This window comes from Vulpes vulpes, chromosome 13, assembly GCF_048418805.1.
Source record: "Vulpes vulpes isolate BD-2025 chromosome 13, VulVul3, whole genome shotgun sequence".
NCBI classification, from domain to species: domain Eukaryota; kingdom Metazoa; phylum Chordata; class Mammalia; order Carnivora; family Canidae; genus Vulpes; species Vulpes vulpes.
In genome coordinates this window covers 34741033-34763147 of record NC_132792.1, presented here as the reverse complement: position 1 = coordinate 34763147, position 22115 = coordinate 34741033, and the positions used below count along the sequence as shown (strand labels likewise).

At 38.9% G+C, this 22115-nt stretch overlaps 1 protein-coding gene across 5 annotated transcripts in view; it reads right to left on the bottom strand.

Moving 5' to 3' along the window:
- Positions 1 to 474: 474 nt before the first annotated feature.
- The window catches only part of SNX31 (sorting nexin 31), a 60762-nt gene continuing 39121 nt past the window's right edge, over positions 475 to 22115 (bottom strand). For 2 of the 5 annotated variants that reach the window (XM_025994776.2, XM_072734163.1), the window contains 5 exons: positions 20440 to 20643; positions 13948 to 14061; positions 10975 to 11052; positions 4803 to 4860; positions 475 to 1593 (listed from right to left, as the gene is read on the bottom strand). In XM_025994776.2, coding sequence (XP_025850561.2) covers positions 1553 to 1593; positions 4803 to 4860; positions 10975 to 11052; positions 13948 to 14061; positions 20440 to 20643 — 495 coding nt within the window. In that variant the 3' untranslated portion in view covers positions 475 to 1552. The remainder of the gene's footprint in view (positions 1594 to 4802; positions 4861 to 10974; positions 11053 to 13947; positions 14062 to 20439; positions 20644 to 22115) is intronic. The other 3 variants (XM_072734162.1, XM_072734160.1, XM_072734161.1) reach the window with 3 other exon arrangements.

Here is a 22115-nt window from a genome sequence, read left to right as displayed (position 1 = left end):
CCCATAGGCCTTCCTGATCACATTCCCGACTTCCTCTGACACACAGGTTCATGCCACACATTGGTCACCCACTGCATGTTGTCTGGGATTACTGGCTCTCATGTATCAAGTTGAAATATCTGAAACTGCCAACATTCAACTATTTTTGACCTATAAAATAGCAACTGGGGATCGTTTAATCTAGTATATGCACCTTTTCACCCCAAATACAAATTCTCTTTGCATTTCTAGTGTCTCCAATAGGCTTTTACACTGTGTAGGTGTTTGCTATTAAAAAGAAATTAACTATTCTTAAACTGGCAAAACAGTAGACAAACTTCTATCTTAATCTGAAAATGTATCCTGATCCATTAATACCATCACCATGGATGATTTGAATGTTTACGACTCCCCTCCCCTGCAAAACATCCTTCTACTGCCTAATATATAAATATAAAATTTTATGACATCAGAAGTTATGGCTAGAGGCATTGCTTTAAAAAACATTACAGGGCTTTAATAGATTCTATATTTCAGAAGGATCATTCTCAGGATTTTCATCAGTAAATTTTATATTCACAAGAATATATTTCATATTTATTACATAATTAGTTACACAAACCAGTTAGAAAAGAACATTAGAATATTGCACTTTATCTAATTACATTACATAGATTCCTCTGTCCCTCTCCGTTACTGCAGTCTTAATTCCATATATAATTACATTCATTATGATAAACTGAAACTAGATAAGGAAAAATCTAGTGAAAAAATACACATACTTCTAAAGCTAAGAGACTTACAAAGTATCTGATATTGAGTGCAAGGCCCCACACACTGCTTTCCAAATTAGAAATATTCAAAATAGCATGCGATTATTAAACTGAATTCCATATTATAAAGATAAAATACGATTATATCCATGAAGAAATAGAGAACCGGGCAGCCCATTACTTTGAGTATATCCCTATTGGTAGGATCAGAATTATGTAAGGGAAGAAATTAATATTTCATCACCTCCTTGCTCTGGTTCTATGGATGGATCAGTGAAATCCAGATTTCTTTTCCAATGATTCCATTTCTTAGAGCCACATTATCCTCAGGTGATGAGTCATGTCTTCAGAACTTAACCCCAAATACATTTATAGTGTTTTATGGTGAGCCTTCATTCATGGAATATCAGAACATATAGAGAACTGCATCAATCCAGGTACACATCTATTGGAGTAAAAAAAAACAAACAAAAAACATAAAAACTTTATACTAATTGATTTGGATTTGCCTCTTGTCACTTATGAGTCATTAAAAGCAAATTGTATAACTTTGGCTCATATTTCTTTTTAATCTTAAGATTAACAGCATCCTGAAGTAGTGTTGGGGAATATGGTCCATCTTGATATCAAAAGAAAATGAATGGGCTCAAATTTCTTCCACTGGTGGTGGGCAGCCCATGTTCAATCCCCAAGCTCTTTCACTGTCCAGACAGCCCTAGAGGACATTTTAAAACGTGAGAATTTCTCTTCAAAGGTCTTCTTCCTTTATGGTCCCCAAAACACGGTCAACTTTGATTATCTCAATCTTGTTGTTTCTTGGTAGAAAACAAGAAGAGTCTTTCTGTTGTGAAATAAACAGAGAGATCAGAAATCTATGTGAGAGGAAATAATTTCCATAACAACAACAATAATTTAAAAGTCAAGAATGTTAAAATAATATTTAAAAGGCAACAGAAAGGTTACATTTATTTTAGCCACAGTTATTTCAAGTGGGTTTTCCCAGTAGAAGTTTTTGGGGTAGGTGTATGTGTGTTAGGGCTGAGGGCGCCTCCTACTGGTATGCCAAGGTAGACCTGTCCAGAGGGCCTTTCCAGGCACTGGGACATTCCCAGGTAACATTTGAACACTGACTCTTTCCTCCTTTCCCCCATCTCTTAAAGCTATGCAACTTTCAATTTTTAACTCCACCCAAATCTTTCATGCACACCTCACACAAATACAATTTTTAACAAGCTTTATAGTTATTTTAAAATATTTTAAGAATTTTAAAATATTTTAATATTTAATATTTTTGCTATAAATCTTCAGTGACTGAATAGTTGGCTTTCAGTATTTATGAAATCTCAAAGACAAGGCCATGGCTTTGTCCCTGGTGAAATAAATGTGTCTCAATGGGCAGATAAGCTAAAAAAATTTTTTTCTGTGAGGGATTTGTCTTGATAGAGAAGTCTCACGTGGTTAAAGGAACACACTTTATTGGTTAAACAACAAACTGCTTCAGTTGCAATACTGGCTCTATCATTTATTTATTTGCTGTGTGAACTTGAGCAAGTTACTTAACCTTTCTGTGTTTTCAGTTCCTTTGGCTATAAACCAAGGATAATAATAACAGCTGGGTTGTTATGGGGATTAAATGAGTTATATGTGGAATGCAATTATAACAGTGCTTGGCTCAGGATAACTCTATATAAAGGTCTGCTAAATAAGTTGGAACTCAATATACTTGGACAACTTTTGACATGCTGGCCCTGCCTAGAGCATGAGGGAGGTTGGCCTGTTTTAGCATTGCTGCTCATCTGAGAGGATATCTGAATTAGTTTCAATGTTGATCATAGTTGTGCTATGTGTTATCTGTTCTTCTAAAACAGTAGCTCTCAAAATTGGACATGCATCAGACTCATCTGGAGGGCTTGCTAAATACAGATTACTAGGGCCTGGGTGGCTCAGCGGCTTAAGCACCTGCCTTCATCCCAGGGCATGATCCTGGAATCCTGGGATTGAGTCCTATGTCGGGCTCCCTACATGGGGCCTGCTTCTCCCTCTGCCTGTCTCTGCCTCTCTCTCTCTCTCTCTCTCTCTCTCTGTGTGTGTGTGTGTGTGTCTATCATGAATAAATAAATAAATAAAATCTTTAAAAAAATAAATTTATATTAAAAAAAATTAACTATTTGGGCAGCCCAGGTGGCTCAGCGCTTTAGCGCCGCCTTCAGCCCAGGGCCTGATCCTGGAGACCCAGGATCGAGTCCCACGTCAGGCTCCCTGCATGGAGCCTGCTTCTCCCTCTGCCTGTGTCTCTGCCTCTCTCTCTGTCTCTCTGTGACTATCATGAATAAATAAAAATTAAAAAAAAATAAAAATAAAAAAATAAACAAAACAAAACAAAACAAAAAAACACAGATTACTAGCCCCCATTCCTAGGGTTTCTGATGAAGTAGGTTTGGGGCCTGAGAATATAAATTCCTAAGTTCCCAAGGTATGCTGATGCTGTTGCTTTAGGGACCACACTTTGAGAACCCCTGTTCTAGGATAATAGTTTCAATCCTGACCGTACATTACACCACCTGAGGAGCTTTTAAAAATTCTGTTGCCAGGCCCCTAGACCAATTAAGTCACAGTCTTTGAGGATGGGGTCTAGCCAAGATTTGTTTTTAGAGCTCCCCAGGTGATGCCAATGTGCAACCAAGGTTGAGAACCTCAGCTCTGTGCTAATCACTATGCTGCCGCTGAATTTGAGTGATGGAGTAATTACTGCCTATATTTTAAAGGTCAAGAAATTGAAGCTTGGTGCTATGTTCCCCACTGGGATGCTTGCTATAAATGCTGATCTGCTAAATCAATATTTTGGAGTGGGGCCCAAGAATCTGCATTTTAATAAGCACCTCAGGAGTCCCTTAAACATTTAGTTTTTTGATATGCCTGAAGATACATCGCCAGTACATGGCAGAGTTCTTATCTCCTGCCTCTGATCTAAGCAGCCAAAAATGCTGGTGTTATGAAAGAGAGTAAGCTTTGCATTTAGTCTGTTTTAAAATTTTTTTTACTGAGCTTATTCACTCAAGAAAGGACTTTTTTTTTTTTTTTTTAAGATTTTACTTATTTATTCATGAGAGACACACACAGAAAGGCAGAGACACAGGCAGAAGGAGAAGCAGGCAGGGAGCCCGATGTGGGACTCGATCCCGGCACTCCGGGATCACGCCCTGAGCGGAAGGCAGACGCTCAACTGCTGAGCCACCCAGGCATCCCAAGAAAGGACTTTATTTCATTTTTATAAATACTGTATTTATGTACTTAGTACCTTTATATACACAGCAGATTGTGTAACAGGAGCAGACCAATAATAAATTCTATTCAAATTTTACTTGGAGGTCACTTTTATTTCATTTACATACCCTAGGATTTGAATCTAGAAAGGAAGGGTTAATTAAGGACACAACTCTGGAGTCAAATTGTCTACTTCCTTCCACTACTGATTACTGTGCAACCTGGGGAAGTCACCTAACCTCTCTGTGCCCATTTCTTCTAATGATTTATAAGACTTTGGTGAGAATGAATGTGTTATTCCACATAAAAGTGCTTAGGACAGTGCCTGGCAATAAGTGCCTACTAATGCTTTCTATTGTGATATTTACTGTTACTGTTATCTGCCCAACAGACCTAAATGCTTCAAAATAGTATTTAATAAACTTCAAGGTTGTTTTATACAGAGTACACTGCAGAGAATTCATGAAGCTAAAATGTAAACCAGAAAGAGGATTTTCAAAAAAACTGCATGGAGTGTGGAAAAAATCACTAAAGAATTTTGTGTTCTTCTTGGAAATTTTCTATGTAAAAATGCAGGAAAGCATGTCTCTTGGCCCTATGGGGTACTACAGTAAAAATACTGTACTTCTGTGATGGTCCTCCAATTGGCCCAATTCTGTGCAGAGGAGCTTCTGAGAAAGAAAATTCTGGCTTATTCTTAAAAGTAAAAAGAGTTTGGTTAAAGGGGGGAAAAGGACAGATTTATCAAAATTATAATGTATCAATTACATAATTTTACTCACAGACCTGGCTTTGTTGAATGTGGTATTTTTTTACTTTTGCCTTGTTCTGGAACTTCAATCTGCTAAATAGATTAGTAAAATGTCAGTCAGCACAGCCTGGAGAAGCAAGCACACAAATAATCTATTTAACTAGCACATTTCCCCTTCCACAATAATCCTCTTAATGGTCTCAAAGGCAGCCAGTCAGCAGGCACACCTGCTACCCATTGGCACATTCCCCTTTCGTTTGCAAACGTACAAATGTTGCAGAAATTGAGCCCCCAAAAGTGAAGCGAAGCCTAATGTTTAACACTGGTGGTTACCTATAGCTTTTGTGATTTAACACAGCTTCTCAAAGGACTTCACACAAAATGAACTCCTAAATCCTAAAATAATCCACAGATCCCCAATCCATACACTGAATCAAAGCCAAGTGGGGCTTTGATTAATCAAAAGGCACCACTAATTAAGTGAAGATCAAACTGAAGTTTAAGACACTTGAATATACCTCATATGCATAAGGTAAACTTAATATAACAGGGACCCAGCAGAAAACAGATGGCACACTCCTGAGGAGTGTTTTAAAAAGAAACTATTTGGGGCACCTGGGTGGCTCATGGTTGAGTGTCTGCCTCTGATCCCAGGGTTCTGGGATAGAATCCCACTTTGGGCTCCCTGCAGGGAGCCTGCTTCTCCCTCTGCCTGTGTCTCTCATGAACAAATAAATAAAATCTTAAAAAAAAAAAAAAGAGAGAGAACTATTTAATGGCAGTGCAGACAGGATTAAAGTGAGTCCATGAAGGGATGTTGGAGATCCCAGGGGGCAGTGAGGGGCTCACGGGCAAATTTTACCATTCCTAGGCCTGAAAGGTCATGGGTGGCAGCTGGTACTGGAATGAGGAGAGCGAAAGCTGCAGAGAGGAAGAGGCTGCCTCCAAGAGCTTGGCCTTCAGCAGAAGGCTGCGCCAGCCACAGAGACCCAGCAGGGACAGAATTGGAGAAATAAATTCCCCAATCTCACTTTTCTTCCACACTCTATCCAGTCTTGCTGGGTTTTCCCGTGGGTCAAAGAGCAAGGTGGCAGCACACAGAGATCAGAGCACAGAGCAGGGTGGAGAGTCAGAGAACCCAGAAAAGCGAGTAGTGTCTGGCACAGCCAGGAAGCATCATCTAGGCAGGGTTCAGGAGGAAGAGTTCTTCTACTCTTCCTACAGGAAAAGAACACTCTTATGAAGCAATTAGCATGATGTGCATGGCTCAACTTACCACTCAATGGCCATAACTATCTCCTTACTAATTGCCTTTCTCCTCCAACAAACTCCTTGACTCTGGATCCTCAAATCTCCAACAATTGCATGGTAAATATAGGCATTTGTAAATGAAAGGATGAAGTGAGACTTAATTAAGTTGTTTATCACTGTTTCTTATTCATGAGAATATAGAGAGGAACATTTCAAAATAAGTGGGATAAATAACATGACATTGCAAAAGGGCATGGTCTTTAAACTCCAGTTAACTTAATACTGTTATAAAACAGATTGCTTTGGAGGAAGGGTACTTGGGTGACTCAGTCAGCTAAGCATCTGCCTTTGGCTCAGGTCATGATCACAGGGTCCTGGGATGGAGCCCTGCATCTGGCTCCCTGGTTCAGGGGAAAGCCTGCTTCTCCCTCTCCCTCTGCCTGCTGCTCCCCCTGCTTGTGCTCTGTGTCAGATAAAATCTTTAAAAAAAATTGCTTTGAAAGACACAAAGGACTTCCTCAAGGTTGGTATTCTTAATAGAAATGTTCATATCTTTGAAGCCTAACTAATAATTTTTTAAAAACTAGTTATTAGGGATGCCCAGGTGGCTCAATCCATTAAGCGTCTGACTCTGGTTTTGGCTCAGGTCATGATCTCAGGGTTATGAGATTGAGCCCCACATCAGCTCTGTGCTCAGTGCAGAGGCTGTTTGAGATTCTCTCCCTTCCCTCTCCCTCTGACCCACTGCCCGCTCACATTCTCTTTCTCAAATAAATACATAAAATATTTTTAAAAATTTGTTATTAAGTCTTGGTAAATGAGAAGTTAATGCTCTGTTGTCTTACGTATGTTGCTAATATTACCGTCATTGTTTACAATATTACATTACAGCCTGTAAGTATTCTCGTGCAATGAAATACAGAGTTAGTGGAAACAGCTCAGAATTTTTCTCTCTCCTATTCTCCTTCACCTTCCTCCCCTTCCTATGTTGAAATAAATAAAATAGAACCCACTATGAATGGTAAGCAATTTCTGATACAATCTGTATCCTTGACTTACATCAAGAAGGGCTTTAAATATTTTATATACTGAGGGATAAAGTTGTTGGAGGAGAGAGCAAATCTTTTTTTTTCATAATGCAGTATTCTTGTACGTTCTTCTTCATCAACAGGTAGTTTCTTTTAATAATCTGCCTACCTACTCCCACATGGTAATTTCTCCCAGCTCTCTAAAGTTTTGTCCACCTGCTATGCTCAGATCTTTCTCAAATGGGCTGGAATATATCTGTACTTTTTCTGTTTTCTAGACAGTGCCAAGGGTTCAAAGGCTGACATTCCTGGGACATAACACTGCCCTTGCTGTTTCCCCTCCTCACCATGTGACAGAAACATACTTTAAAGCATGATTTCTGAGCCCATTGGCCTTTTTCATAGTCTGATCTTGCCCCAAATGAAATAGTAATGGAAAGAAAAATACACATGGTGATGTTAGTTGGCATTGGGGATAGAGGTATGAGGCAAGCCAGAATCAGAAAGCCATTTGGTTCTTTGTCATTTTCCAGAAAACCAATTTGGATATTCAGAACCTCTTTTGAGTAAACCTGAGGAAAAAATATACAGATAAACTAGGTGTGGATTATTAAAAATAGAAATCATTTTTCAGTTCAGAAAATTAGTCACCATCTTTTCCTGATACCTCTCATATATTTAGATTACGGTTCAATATATAAGATAATGACAATGATACACTTTCAGAAACTCATAGGAGCACATCTATTGCATAAAATACATCTGCTTTCTTTTCTTGATGTCTTTTAGATTTCTTTCAATGGCAGAGATTGCTGGTAGCCTACTTTAATATCTATTCTGCCCTTCTTTCTCAGTAATACCACCCAAATATATTTGGAGAGACAACTACCCTCTAAAAAAAACAATGTTTACCAGACTCCCTTGCAGCTAGGTGTAGGCCTGGGGAGTGACTAACTCTTGGCCAATGAGCCGTAAGATGAAAATCTGTGGGACTTTGGAGATCCCTTCTTAAAGAAGAGAGGTGAGCCATTCATATCCATTCGTACTTGCTGCCTAGAATGTGGAAATAATGACTGGAGCTCCAGCAGCCATTTTCAACATGAGGCAAAAGTCACAAACTGAAGATGGCTGAGCAGAAAGGTCTCTGGTGATATAATGGAGCCACCATCCCAGCCTTAGACTGACTAGCTCTGGGTTTCTTTTAGATGAGAAAGACACAAACTTCTGTTTTATCTAGGACACTTCTGTCTTGTTTTTTGTTCTTCATTATATATAGCCAAACCTACTACCAACACATACAGTTTATTTTCAAATAAAATAATTCTTAAAATTCTGTTCTAGTTAAAAGGAGCAAATAATAAAAATTTATTAAAGGTTTTTGCATAGGAGCATAGCTTAAAAGAATGTTATGATTTGTTTCTCTTCAGTTTTACAGTTAATACTACCTTTAAGACTGTAGGATGAGGGCAGCCCAGGTAGCTTAGCAGTTTAGCACTGCCTTCAGCCTAGGGCGTGATCCTGGAGACCTGGGATCAAGACCCACGTCAGGCTCCCTTCATGGAGTCTGCTTCTCCCTCTGCCTGTGTCTCTGCCTCTCTCTGTGTCTCTCATGAATAAATAAATAAAATTTTTTTAAAAAAGACTAAGATAATTTTGTGTATTTACATTGTTTAGTACATTTATTTGATTTCAAATTTTAATAATCTCTTCAGAAATGGTTCAAGTCTTACCTTTGAAAGCATTGCCTAAAGCTAAGTTAAATTAGCGCTAAATTTCTTCTTCAAAGCCTTTCTTCTTACTAGGATAAAATAATACTATTTAATCTCCTTTTAGGGACTATCTGCTTTATTTATGGGGTTTATCTGGTTATAAGTTCCTTAATTTCTCTCCCCCTCTCCAGATTCTTCATGATAATCAAAATCTTGGAATCTATTTTGCCTTGCAAAATAAAGACCTCTGGATCCCTGTCCCTTTTATAAGTCCCTAGTCCCCCTTTATAAGTGATACATGTCAGTTTAGACTTTATGTATTTACCTAGAAAACTAGTGAATATCACAGTCATACATTCACATGGCTACTTTGAGTTCCACAGAATGACTTGTTCTGGTCAACTGTGCTTTGTGAGGAAGCTGGAACTCAGTATACACTCAAAGAGCTGACCTGTCTGCTCTCTTCACTTTCCAGGGTTTCATTTCACCCAGGGGTTTGCAGATGAAATTTCAGGTTGAAATGTGGACTATCCCTACAACATCTCCTTGAAAACCTAATTTCCTTTTTAAAAAATTGTTTTTATTTTTTTATTATTTGTTTTAGAGAGAGAAAGAGAGCAAGAGGGAGAGAGAGGGAGAGAATCTCAAGCAAACACCCCTCCTGCTCTTGCTGAGTGCAAAGCCCGAGGCAATGCGTGGCTCCATCCCATGACCCCAAGGATCATGACCTGAGCTGAAAACAAGAGATGCTTAACCGAATGAGCCACTCAAGTGCCCCCAAAATTCAGTTTTCCAGAGAAAGGGTCTTAACTTTTCTTTTTAAGACCCAAAATAAGAAAAAAAAAAAAAAGAGCTTACAGAAATAAAATTTGTTGAGTATTTGGATAAAGCAATGCAATAGCGACTAATATGCTGATTTCACTATCGGCCACAGAGAAAGTATAGGTTTCAATTTGTGTGCAAATATGAAGAATGTAGTTACAGTGATTGGTTGTTCTGTTTTGTTTTGTTTTTTTGAAAACTTTAAGTCACTACCTTCTATTATTTAGTAAACTCTAGCTAGCTATTCACTTGTTCAAGTATCTCCTGCATAAAGTAGGTAGCTTATATTTTATTCAGCCACATTTGAGAGTACTTCTCCCTTTTAATGGGGCTACTTCAGTTAACTACTTTTTCTTCTTCTTTTTATATATATAATAATTGGAGCCTAAGGGGGTCCATTCTGCCTAAGAGGTTAGATTTTATGACCTCTTTTTAAAAAGAGCATCCACAATTCTTTTGTTGCTTTGATTTGCTACTCTACAGTACATTTTTGAATTGTTCAAATACCAAGAGGGAGTAAATTTTATTTTCCCTAGGAAAATATTTTCAGTTCTGGAAGGAAGAGAAATAGGATAAAATGTAACTATTTTCTTAGAAAAAAGCTGCAAAGTCTAGTAATGAACAACGTTAAACTAAAGATGTCACCTATCTTCTTTTAAAGGACTCGATTTAAATGAAAACATTAGGGAACATTTTCAAATATGTTCTGTTGCATTTTTTAAATATCAGTATAACATTCTGCAAAAAAAATTATGTTTATAAATGTCAACCAGGCATTAGTATTTGTTACCATTTTTAAACTCCAAGTGTACTGTCTTACTTGGAATATGCTTGCATCATGATGGTGACAAGGCAAGTAGAAAAGTTTAAAATCTCAGTGTCTCTTTTTACTGCCTGCCACCAACCCTTTCAATGGGTTACTAGGCCTTTATTGAAGAGACTAGAGAGGCGAAATTTATTTTACACTCAGAAAAATGTATAGCCTTGAGAGCTTCTTTTATTCTATAGCTTCTTTCAACCCCTAATGGCATTTTAATTTGGCACAGAATTTTCAAGAAACTGAGTTCTTTCTAGAGACAAAATTATAGAGCTTATTTAAGTTCATCGCTGCTGTGTTAAAGACCTCTCAGGATCCTGACTTTATGATGTAGTTTTTATGGTAAATCTGGAATCTTCCATTTGGGGGAAAGCAGAAATTCAAGAATACAGAGTAACATAAGGACCCTTCTCCTTGGAAAAAACAGCTTGAATTCTAAAGACAGCTTGCAGAAGGCAGAGAAGCTCACTTCTGGGAGGTTGGGTTCCTCCCTTGAGGACCAGAATTTATCCATGTAGGTTAGTGTTGACTAATGGTAGGAACTTAAGGTGAAAAATATACACAGATAAAGAGAACTTACCATTTCTGGATTCTCTGCAGCTAGCTTTACCATCTTTTCTGAGATCATCTTTTTCAGGCAGCTACTCAGCAAAAAAGCCTAAAGAATCCAGGAATAAAGAAATCTCTTAATTAAAGAGAACTTGTCTTTCTTCCCTCCTCACACCATAAAGCAGATTTTGAGCTCTGCTCTCCAATCCTATGCCTTTAAGAATTTAGATGTCTTCTTTAATTTCCATAAATTTGCATAAGATGCAATTAGCAAGTACCCATATATTTTCTCAATTAGATGGATGTACTTACAGTCAATTTTTAAAAAGACAGAGAACTCATTACATTTACTATCTTTTTCCCTCTTAAAACTTCCCATTTTTCCTGTTACTTTGTAAGCAGCTGTTTTACAAACAACAAATAACTTTGTAAAAACCCTGCTTATTATTGTAATCAAATCAACCGATGATTGATCTTACATTTAATTTTATGCATAATTATTGAGAGACCTATTACTAGGCATAAATGGTAACCTGTTTGAAAGGGTATATTAGCACCTTATGGCTTTTACTGAACTAAAAAAAAATGGTTTTTCATCACTTTCTTGTTTTTATGGTATCTTTAATCATTCACTTTTAAGACTGATGGTTGCCCCTGATATCATCTGTGGCTTTTTGTTGGCTCATCACTGTTGGTGCCAGGATACACAGTAGACACCCTATTACACAAAAGCTGGGGTTTCCTTTTTTCCAGGATCTTCACTCCATGTCCCAGTTTAAGGTTTCCTACAATTTCCCCACTTGCTCCTTTCCCATTCAACCTCTCTCTCCTTTGTCTTGCTCTCAATTCTTGGCTTGCATTCTTCTCTTTTCACCCTAACATTTGAGACAACTAAAGCTCAAAGCTTGAGGCTATAGGACATTACTATAAATTTATAGCATAAATTGATACTATATAAACTTATATACCACGCTGAAGGGAAGGGGTGATGGAGAGGAGGAGAAAGGAAAGAGACAGAAAATCCAGGTTGGGATTGTGGAGGGTAGGACATAGAAAGTAGAACTAGAGGGAGAACGGTTACATATAGGTAGCCATCTCAAAGTCTTGCAGGGCTGTAGACTTGACAGGAATTTATTTTACTTAAGGGGAGAGAAAGCAGGTAGAAGAAAGGCACTACTACCAATAGGGAAAGAATAAAAGATGTGGGATTTACACACAAAAACAAATTTTGATTTCTTGGTTTAGCTAAGAACTAACCCTGTTCATCTGTGCATATATAGAACCTACACAAAACCAGGGTATGAAATAGTTAAACCACATAACCAGCATTGATAAAGCTAGGAAAGGTGTTTAATAATGCCCCCCAAGATGTGGACTGGATCCATATTCTTATACAATGTGCACAGATATGTAGGTTAAGACTTGGCTATGAACCAGGTAAGGTTTCTTCAATATAAAGGCACTGAGCCATTGTTTAAAGAAAGGGTTTAGAAAATATTGGGGTCCAAGCCCTCATTTGTATTTGAAAGGCACACAAGCCACACTTCTGCATTTTACAGAAGTAGCTCTTAGGGTACATATCAATAAACCCACACTCCAAAGGAAATAAGACCTTACCAGGAATCCTTTAAAAGAATGTTTATTGCACTCTCTATAGTGGCTTAAACTCATTTGGTACAGACTAGATTAAAGGACCATAATAAAATTTAACTACTGAATTTAGCATTCTGGGCAAGGGTAGGTGGTTTCACTGCCAAAATCTATCTGCATCTCTCCAAGTGGCTGCAAACCATCCTACCATTTCCCTAAGGATGTTTCATATTCAAGGTGAACCTGACGGCCCATTTCTTTCACCTAGAATTTGGTTTAGCACTTCGTGTTTTTCAGAGGACCTTGGTATCTATTACCTCATGATTGTACCTATACTAAAAGTAGAGAGTTTCGGGGAGCTTTGGTTACCTGAAGCCAGAATGCTCAAAGGAACTTAATGTGATCACCAGCGACTTAAACTGAATGAAATGCTGACACAAAGATTACTTTGATATTTTGGTTTTGTTTTAGAACATTTGCAGTTTTGATTTCAATTTGAAGTTGCTTGAATTCGTTCATAGAATTTTTCAGCTGAATTTGGTGTTTAGAAAATTGAATCTTTTTTTAAAAAACTTTTATTCCAACTTTATAAACCAATGGAAGACCTAAATAGTTTGGTGTCCAGCAATCCCTCCTCTAATAGAACCTTGATTTTGTCTGATGACCAAGTGCCCAGCTCATGCTTACTCTAAGTTGATCATGAATTCTGTTCTTTTTTCCTAAATGCTTGATTCCCAGACTGCCTTGAGCTAGGAGTGGTCATGTGACTCAGTCTTGGCCAATGAGACATAATGGAAAGTCTACTGGGGGCTTCTGAGGCAAAGCTTTTGCCTTCCACACCAAAGGGATGTCAATCATCTACTTCCAGTATTCTTATTAAGTGAGATAAAAATCTGTATTGTCAAAACAAAACAAAACAAAACAAAAAACAAAAAAAAAATCTGTATTGTCTAAGTTAGAGGTCAATAAATCCAACCCTTTACTTGTTTTTACAAATTTTTACTGGAAAACAGCTATAATCATTTGTTCACAGATTGTCTGTGGCTATTTTTGCGCTACCACAACAGAATTGGGTGGTTGCAACAGAGACCACATGGACCCCAGAACTAAAATATTTACCATCTGGCCCTTTGAGAAAAAGTTCAAGAACCTTTGGACTAAGTCATTATTGAGTCTTCTGTTATTTAGTAACTCAATTCATATCTAATTGATACAAAGGCTGTGGTGACTACTAGTCAAATAAAACAAAATGAAAAATAAACAAAAAAAAACACAGTATTATAGGTCAAAAAAGAAAGTGTATATCATATTCTAGTACTCTGCTCCTGTTGGGTTAGGGTAATGTGTTATGTTCATCCTAGCAAGCAAGAGGGCATTTCAGCACTGGTTCTCATGCTCTGCTCTGATAACTCACCTGTTTGGTGTAAATAACAAACCACTGCCAGCGGCTATCTTCATTATACTGAAATCTGAGCTCTAAGTTCTGGTTGAGAGTTCTCTGGGGTCCATCCATATCCAGCAGACTCCCCTACAGAGAAAAGATATTATTTGATATCCAATAGAAATTGAAGTGACTATTAAGTGCTGGGCAAAACACCAAAACAAGTGATCCTGTTACTATGCCCAAGAAGCTATTGGTCTATGAGGGCCTATGAAATTAAGTCACCAGTTTGGTATGATAAGTATTAAAGGGAAGCAAACAGGTCTATGGAAGGAGGTAAGATGGGCACCTAATCCAGACTAGGAGGGTAAAGCAGGCCTCCTAAGGGGGGTGGTATCTGAGCAGCAGGAGTAGACATTTTCCAAGTTTGTTGTTGTGGGTTTTTTGGAGGGGGGTGGAGGCAGGGGTGGTGACAAGTGGTTCCTGGTAGGAGATATAACAAGTGCAAATGCATTGCGGTACAAGAGGACCTGGCACAGTGGAGATGTGGCAAGGGATTGAGTGTGGCTAAAGCACGGGCTGCAAGTCAGGCAGGGCAGTGAGTGAAGAAGTTCAGAAAGGCAGCATGGGGCCAGATCCTGAGGGCTCTGTAGGAAGCAGCTTTGGTTTTTGCTATACAGCAGCTATCCCTCTTTTTCCCAGTAATGGAGTCTCAAATGCCCTTGGGAAAACCTTCTGCCTTCCACTGGGTCCATGTAGGTAGGTAGGACTATCAGTGAATGCTACCCTCCTGGAGAGGGTGGGGCATACGACCCAAGTTCAGGCCAATTGGATAGATGCCCTCTATGTCCCTTATTTGATTCCAGAATGGAGAGATCCAAAGAGCAGGTCCTGATAAAGAATTCCTTGTTTCCTAGAAACCGTGAGCTCCTTTGGTTCTTGACTTTCCGAAGCCTCTGCTTCTGCCCTCCTTTAAGTCAGTGGGTATTCCATACCCCTCCAATAAATATCCCTTTTTCACTAGAGCCAGAAGTGTTGCTTTCTATTGCTGGCCACCAAAGAGTACTTAGCTGTTACAGGTTTTATAAGCTAAGTTAAGGAGTCTGAACTCGATTTGAGAACAACAGGCATGCATTAACTGATTTTAAAAGCTGAATAATAATTAGCTTTATATTTTAGAAATCTTCATCTGGCAGCATCAGAGTAAAAAATGAACTGAAAAACAGCTGTTCTCAGACACTGAGCGAGAAGGCAAACAAATGAGGTGAGCTCTAGAGTTACCTAGTTTACTGCCTGGAGGAGTTTCCAGGATACAGTGCAGGACCAGTGAACCCAAATAAAGCCCAGAGGTCTTGCCAAGTTGAAGAGAAAGAGATAAAAGTTTGAGGAAGTTGAGTTTAGAATTTGTGGGGCAGAAGACCACAGACAAGGACTTTTATGTAGAGTTCAGAGCTCCAGAGAGCGCTTTTCAGATCTTTGGCTGAATAACGATCTGTGCATGTGTGGGAAGAACCCTCATACGCTGCTGGTGGGCACATAAAATGGAGCAGACTATCTGGAAAATAGTCTAGAAGTTCCTCACAAAGTTAAAAATAGAATTACCACCATGGTACCAGTAATTCCACTCCTAATCATATACCCAAGAGAAATGAAAACCTATGTCCACACAAAAACTTGTATACAAATGTTCATAGCGTAACTCGCAACAATTGAAAGATAGAAACAACCCAAGTGTTCATTAATGAATGAATAAATAGGGACACCTGGGTGGCTCAGCGGTTGAGCATCTGCCTTCAGCCCAGGGCGTGATCCTGGAGACCCAGGATCGAGTCCCACGTCAGGCTCCCTGCATGGAGCCTGCTTCTCTCTGTGCCTGTGCCTGTGCCTCTCTCTCTCTCTCTCTCTCTCTCATGAATAAATAAATAAAATATTTAAAAAATGAATGAATAAACAAAATTTTGTATATCCATACAACAAAATATTATTTGGCCATGAAAAAGATAAAGTGTTAATACATGCTATGATAAGAGTGGACCTTGGAAACGTTATGCTAAGAAAGCAAGTCACAAAGATCATGTATGACTCCATTAATCATGAAATGTTCAGCATGGATAAATCTGTAAAGACAAGCAGATTAGTGGCTTCTTAGGGCTAGTAGGAATGGGGGAATACATATGAGCTAAGGGATACGGGGCTTCTTTCTGAGGTGATGAGAGTATTCTAAAATTGATTGTGGTGATGGATGCAAAACTCTGAATGTGCTAAATGCCCCTGAATTATATGCTTTATGTAAATCAATTGTATGGCATGTGAATTATATCTTGATAAAGCTGTTACAAAGGAAGGGAATGACTGTGTAGTACTGGTGAAGGGATAGATACATACATCATAGGAGAGAGAATCCAGAAATAAATCCACACAAATATGCCCAACTGATATCTGACAAAGGTATAAAAGCAATTCAGTTAAAGGACAGGATTTGCAACAAATAGTGCTGGAGCAAGTAGATTTCCACATGCAAAAAAGGGAATGTCGTGCTGTCTTTCACACCCTACATGAAAATTAACTCAGAATGAATCATGGACTTAAATGTATGACCTACAACTGTAAAACCTTTAGGGAAAAACTCTAAGAAAAAAATCTTTAGGATCTAGGGTTTGGCAAAGAGTTCTTAGTCTCGACACTAAAGCACAATCTATAAAAGGAAAAACTGAGGAATTAGAATTCATCAAAATTAAAAACTTTTGCTTTGCACAAGATCCTGTTAGGAGGATGAAAAACTGCAGAGTGAGAGATGCCTCAGAGAGATGGCTCAGTGATTGAGCATCTGTCTGTCTGCCTTCGGTTCAGGGCTTGATCCCAGGGTCCTATGATCAAGTTCCACATCAGGCTTCCCACAGGGAGCCTGGTTCTCCCTCTGCCTGGTCTCTGCCTCTATGTGTCTCTCATGAATAAATGAAATCTTTTTTTTTCTTTTTCTTTTTTCTTTTTTATTTTTTTTTAATAAATGAAATCTTTAAAAAAAATACCATCCCACACTTACAGAATGACTAAACTAAAAAAACAGTGACAACACCAAATGCTGATGAGGATGCAGAGAAACTAGATCACTCATGCATCCCTGGAGGGAACGGAAATTAGCACAGCCACTCTTGAAAGCTGTTTAGCAGTTTCTTAAAAAACTAAGCATGCAACTTCCATGTAACCCAGCAATTGTACTTCTGAACATTTATGCCAGAGAAATGCAGATTTGTGCTCCAAAACATATGTATAAATATTTATAGGAGCTTTATTCATAATAACTAAAAACTGGAAACAACCAGGTATCTTTCATTGAGTGAGTGGTTAAATAAATCTTCCTTCCATGCCATGGAATACTGCTCAGCAATAAAAAGAACCAAACTACTAATATAAACAACAACCTGAATGAACTACCAGAGAATTATGCTGAGTAAAAAAAGCCAATCCTAAAGGCTACACCTGATTTCATTTATAGAACATTTTTAATCAATCCCTTGTTTTTATTTATGTTTTTGCCTCCTAAATGCAGCCAATTCTTATTATTCACAGCAGTCGTGTTCTGTAAAGTCACTACAAACACTGCACTACTGGACATTTCCAGGGAAATGCAGGGTTACATTCCTGCAAACCTCTGGTCACAATATTTCATCAACTGATCGATACATAACCTTGTTTTAGGAATGTTTCTGGTTTTTTTTTTAACAGTTTTCTTGAGGTATAATTGATGTAAAAAAAAAACCTGCACATATTTAATGTATACAATTTGATGAGTTCAGACATATGCATACATTCATGAAATCATTGATATGGAAACAAAGGCAGAAGAAAAATTATTAAATATCCTTACTGCCTACAGTCCTTGAAACAGGCAGAGTGACCTTCCTCTAGGGACTCAACTGCCTTGATGTTAATACTTTGCTAAGGGCAAAAGGCAATCTTAGTATGATTCCCAGATTCCTGTAAGTCAACTTTAAAATGTAATAATTCCTTTGGAAATTTTCTTTGTATCTACCCACCCCAAAGATACAAGTTGGCAATCATCCTCCAAGTATATGACCCACAGATATACGTCTGAAGGGTCTCATGGCCCAGGTTTTATTAGATGATAACAAATGACCTTTTCCTAACAATATCTAGCCCCCTCAAGGTCCTGGAAAACTTGCTTCCAAAATTCCTTAGAGTCTTATGCTTTCCCTAACCCCTCCTATCTTGAAAGTACATAATGGGCCACTTCCCATGACCCCAGTACAGCTCTTTCTGCCCACGGGTCCTGCCACGGGTGCTTTAATAAAAACCACCTTTTTGCTCCAAAGACATCTCAAGAATTCTTAGCCATCGGCTTCAAACCCTAATGTCTTTCCTACATCACCAGGACCACAATAAAAATAATGAATATATCCATCACTTTCAAAAATTTTACACAACACTCCTGAAATGACACAAGGAGTGGTTCCTTGGGGCTAATAAGAAGTGTGACAAGAGAAAGTGGGCACAGCTATAAAGGCTGATGTGAGAGGTTCTTCAGATGATGAAAACATTGCTTGTACCAAGACCAACATTCTGGTGTTGATGTTGTGCTATAAGTTTGCAAGATATAACAATTGGAGAGAAGTGGGTGATGTGTACCCAGGATTTCTGTACCATTTCTTCTAACTACATGGGAACCTACAGTTACATCAAAACTAAAAGTTTAACTAAAAATAATCAGCTGTTTAAAAGTAAAAATAATTATAATGGGGATCCCTGGGTGGCACAGCGGTTTGGCGCCTGCCTTTGGCCCAGGGCGCGATCCTGGAGACCCAGGATCGAATCCCGCATCGGGCTCCCGGTGCATGGAGCCTGCTTCTCCCTCTGCCTGTGTCTCTGCCTCTCTCTCTCTCTGTGACTATCATAAATAAATAATAATAAAAAAAAATTTAAAAAAAATTTAAAAAAAATTATAATGTAGCAGGAGGCTTATATATGTAGAAATATGGCAATAAATATCACAAAAGGGAAAATAGAAATACATTGTTTTTACATTTTTTTATGAAGTGATATAATAATTGAAAGTGGAATGTAATAAGTTCACAAGAAGTACGTAATAAAGTCTAAAGTAACTGAAAATAAATGAAAGGGCATACCAAAAAAAAAGAAAAAAAAAAAACAATCGTGTAAATAAATGGTTTCATAAAATGCCTAATCAAAAGAAGGATGGAAAAGAAGGGGGAAAACTGAACCTCAAAGAAATAGACAAACCCACAATTAGGTTTTAGGGTTTTAACATTCCTCTTCTTTCAGTAACTGATGGAACAAGGAGAAAATGTATAAGGTTTCAGGAGATCTGAATGCTCTCAACTGCTCAACTTAATACTGCACCCAATCATGGAAGAATACACATACATTCTTCTCAAGTGTATGTGGAGCACTTACCAAGATAGACCAGATTTGGGGCCATAAAACGAGTTCCTATATGTTTCAAAGACTGAAGTCATATGCTGATAATGTCAAGATTGCTGGTTTGGCATTTAGCAGGTGATAGAAGTCCTGTTTACCAAAATCAGGGAACACAGTGGGGGAGATCCTGAGAGGGTGAGGATGAGTTTGGTTTGGGAAAAGGCTAAGTTTGGGATGTCTGTGAGACATGCAGTGTAGACAATCCAGCATTAAGAAATACTGGACCTTTTGACAGGGATGTAGGCTACTGATTCAAGAGAATATGTAGAGGAAAGATGTAAATGGAACCCCAGGAGAAATGAGCCTTCAGAAATGCTGAGAGGAAGAGGAAGCCCAAAAAGGACAGGGGAGAAAGGGGAGGGAATTCTGAGGAGGAAATGGTTGACAACACTGAATGCCACAGAGAGGTCTAGTATTGTGCCAGCTAAAAAATCCCCATGGATTCCATGGATTTAGCAACTGGGGGGGTCACGGTTGTTCTAACAGAGTTTGTCCTCTACTAGTTAACCTCAGTTTCTTGTATAAAGGGGATAATCCCACTTAGCTCCCTGAGTTACTGCAAGAATTTAATTAAATAATAGATGTGGCAGTGCCAGAACAGCGTCTGATCCAAAGCAGCCACTCAACACATCTGATCATGGGGTTTCCTCTGGGAGGAGATGGCAATGTAAGTATGATCCTTAAGGAGAGCTCTACTGTTCAGTGTCCAGTTTCCAAGGGTAGAGATCTAGTCAATACTGAGTATGTAGTAAGTACTCAGTAAACAGTAGTCTTTGTTTCACTGTGCTCTATTACTATAGCCACCCTTCAAGCAGTAGAGAAGTCTGTTGCTGTAAAGTGGGGAGATGGGTGTCTACTGATATGGATGGGACACTCATACCAGACAATAGACAGGTTTTACCATTAGGTGATGCTTAATGTGGCCTAGATGCCAGTCCGCTCAAGGTTGTGATGCAAATGGCAGATCACTCTCACTACTGCCAACTTTGTCATCCAAAGTCAATAGGATTTTTACACTATGGGTAGAGATTTTAAATCATAGGTAAGCCAAAGTGCCAAGATACTCACAAGGAAAGTGACCTGCCAGCACTTCACTCTGTTCATCTGGAAAATGATTTCCTGGGTCTGGTTATCAGGCAGGGTTATGCAGCAGCTGATCTCATTATTGCCAACAGAAAGGATGGCCCCACAGCCGGGTTCCGGGTAGTCACAGGTACAGGGATCCAGCTGCAAGAACCCATAGTGCCGTACCTCTTGGGATAGCTCCAAAAACTGCTCCAGGGGTAAAGGTAGGGCAAAAGAAGCAAAAGACTACTTGAAAAAGGTTAGAAGCTATTGTCATTCTACTAGAACACATGGAATTAAGCCACAGTCAAAGCGCCTTTTGTGTCTCTGCTCCTGTTACAGTGCTTGGTACACAGTAGGAACAAAAATATTCAGTGAGAGAATGATAAATGGAGAAGAATAGAGTGAATCAAATGAGTAGATAGGAGTCTATCGCAGCAGATTAAAAATAGCAAAATAAACAAAATGTGTACATTTAAAATGCTGTTTGGGGGGTGCCTGGGTGGCTCAATTGGTTAAGCATCCGATTTTTGGTTTCGGGTCAGGTCATGATCTCAGGGTCCTGGGATTGAACTCTGCATCGGCTCCATGCTCAGTACAGAGACTGCTTCTCCCTCTCTCTGCTGCTCCCCCGTCCCCCAACCATCTCTCTCTCTCCTCCTTGCACACTGTCTAAATAAATATTTTTTTATAAATAAAAATTTTAATAAATAGATAAAATGCTGTTGGGGTGCTGCTGGGGTGCCTGGCTGGCTTTGTTGGTAGAGCATGTGACTCTTGATCTCAGGATCGTGAGTCAAGCCCCATGTTGGATATGTAGTCTCCTTAAAGAAAGGAAAGAAAGAAAGAAAGAGAAAAAAGCAGCTACTTTTGAAAAAACTAAGCTGAGGTCTATGTAGGAATAAAGTAGTTAATTTTTACAGCCTGCTTTATATGATGATGGTATGAATTGTCAAAGGAAGAGATTTTACAAATGGCAATGAAATGAGAGCGCGAGTCTGTTTTCTTTTTCTTTTTTTTTTTTTTAAAGATTTTATTTATTTATTTTTGAGAGATAGAAGGAGAGACAGAGCCAGAGACACAGGCAGAGGGAGAAGCAGGCTCCATGCACCGGGAGCCCGACGTGGGATTCGATCCCGGGTCTCCAGGATCGCGCCCTGGGCCAAAGGCAGGCGCCAAACCGCTGCGCCACCCAGGGATCTCTTTTTTTTTTAAAAGATTTTATTTATGCGAGTCTGTTTTCTAAGTCTAGTTATAGACAGCTCAAAACTGTCAAGGGTACACCTTTATGTGACTGTTAAGGTTTAGCTTTTCCCTCTTTTTTTTTTTTTTTTTTTAAGGGAGGGAAGGGCAGAGAAAGAGAATCCTAAGCAACCTCCAGCCCAATGCAGGACTCAGTCTCACAACCCTGAGATCATGATCTGAGCGGAAATCAAGAGTCGGGTGCCTAACTGACTGAACCACCCAGGTGCCCCCTTTTGCTCTGTTTCTGACTTGGCTTAAGAACAGAGGACAGCTGCAGTTCACAAGTGTGGTTCAGGCATCCTGTCCTGACTTCTAGTCCAGGCTTTTCATCTTTGTAACAAAGTGTTATTCTTAACATTGCCTTTTAATAAGCTGATATCAGCTTGGATGTCTGCCTTGTTCTTCCAGCTTTCACCATGGTCCTGCCTGTTGCT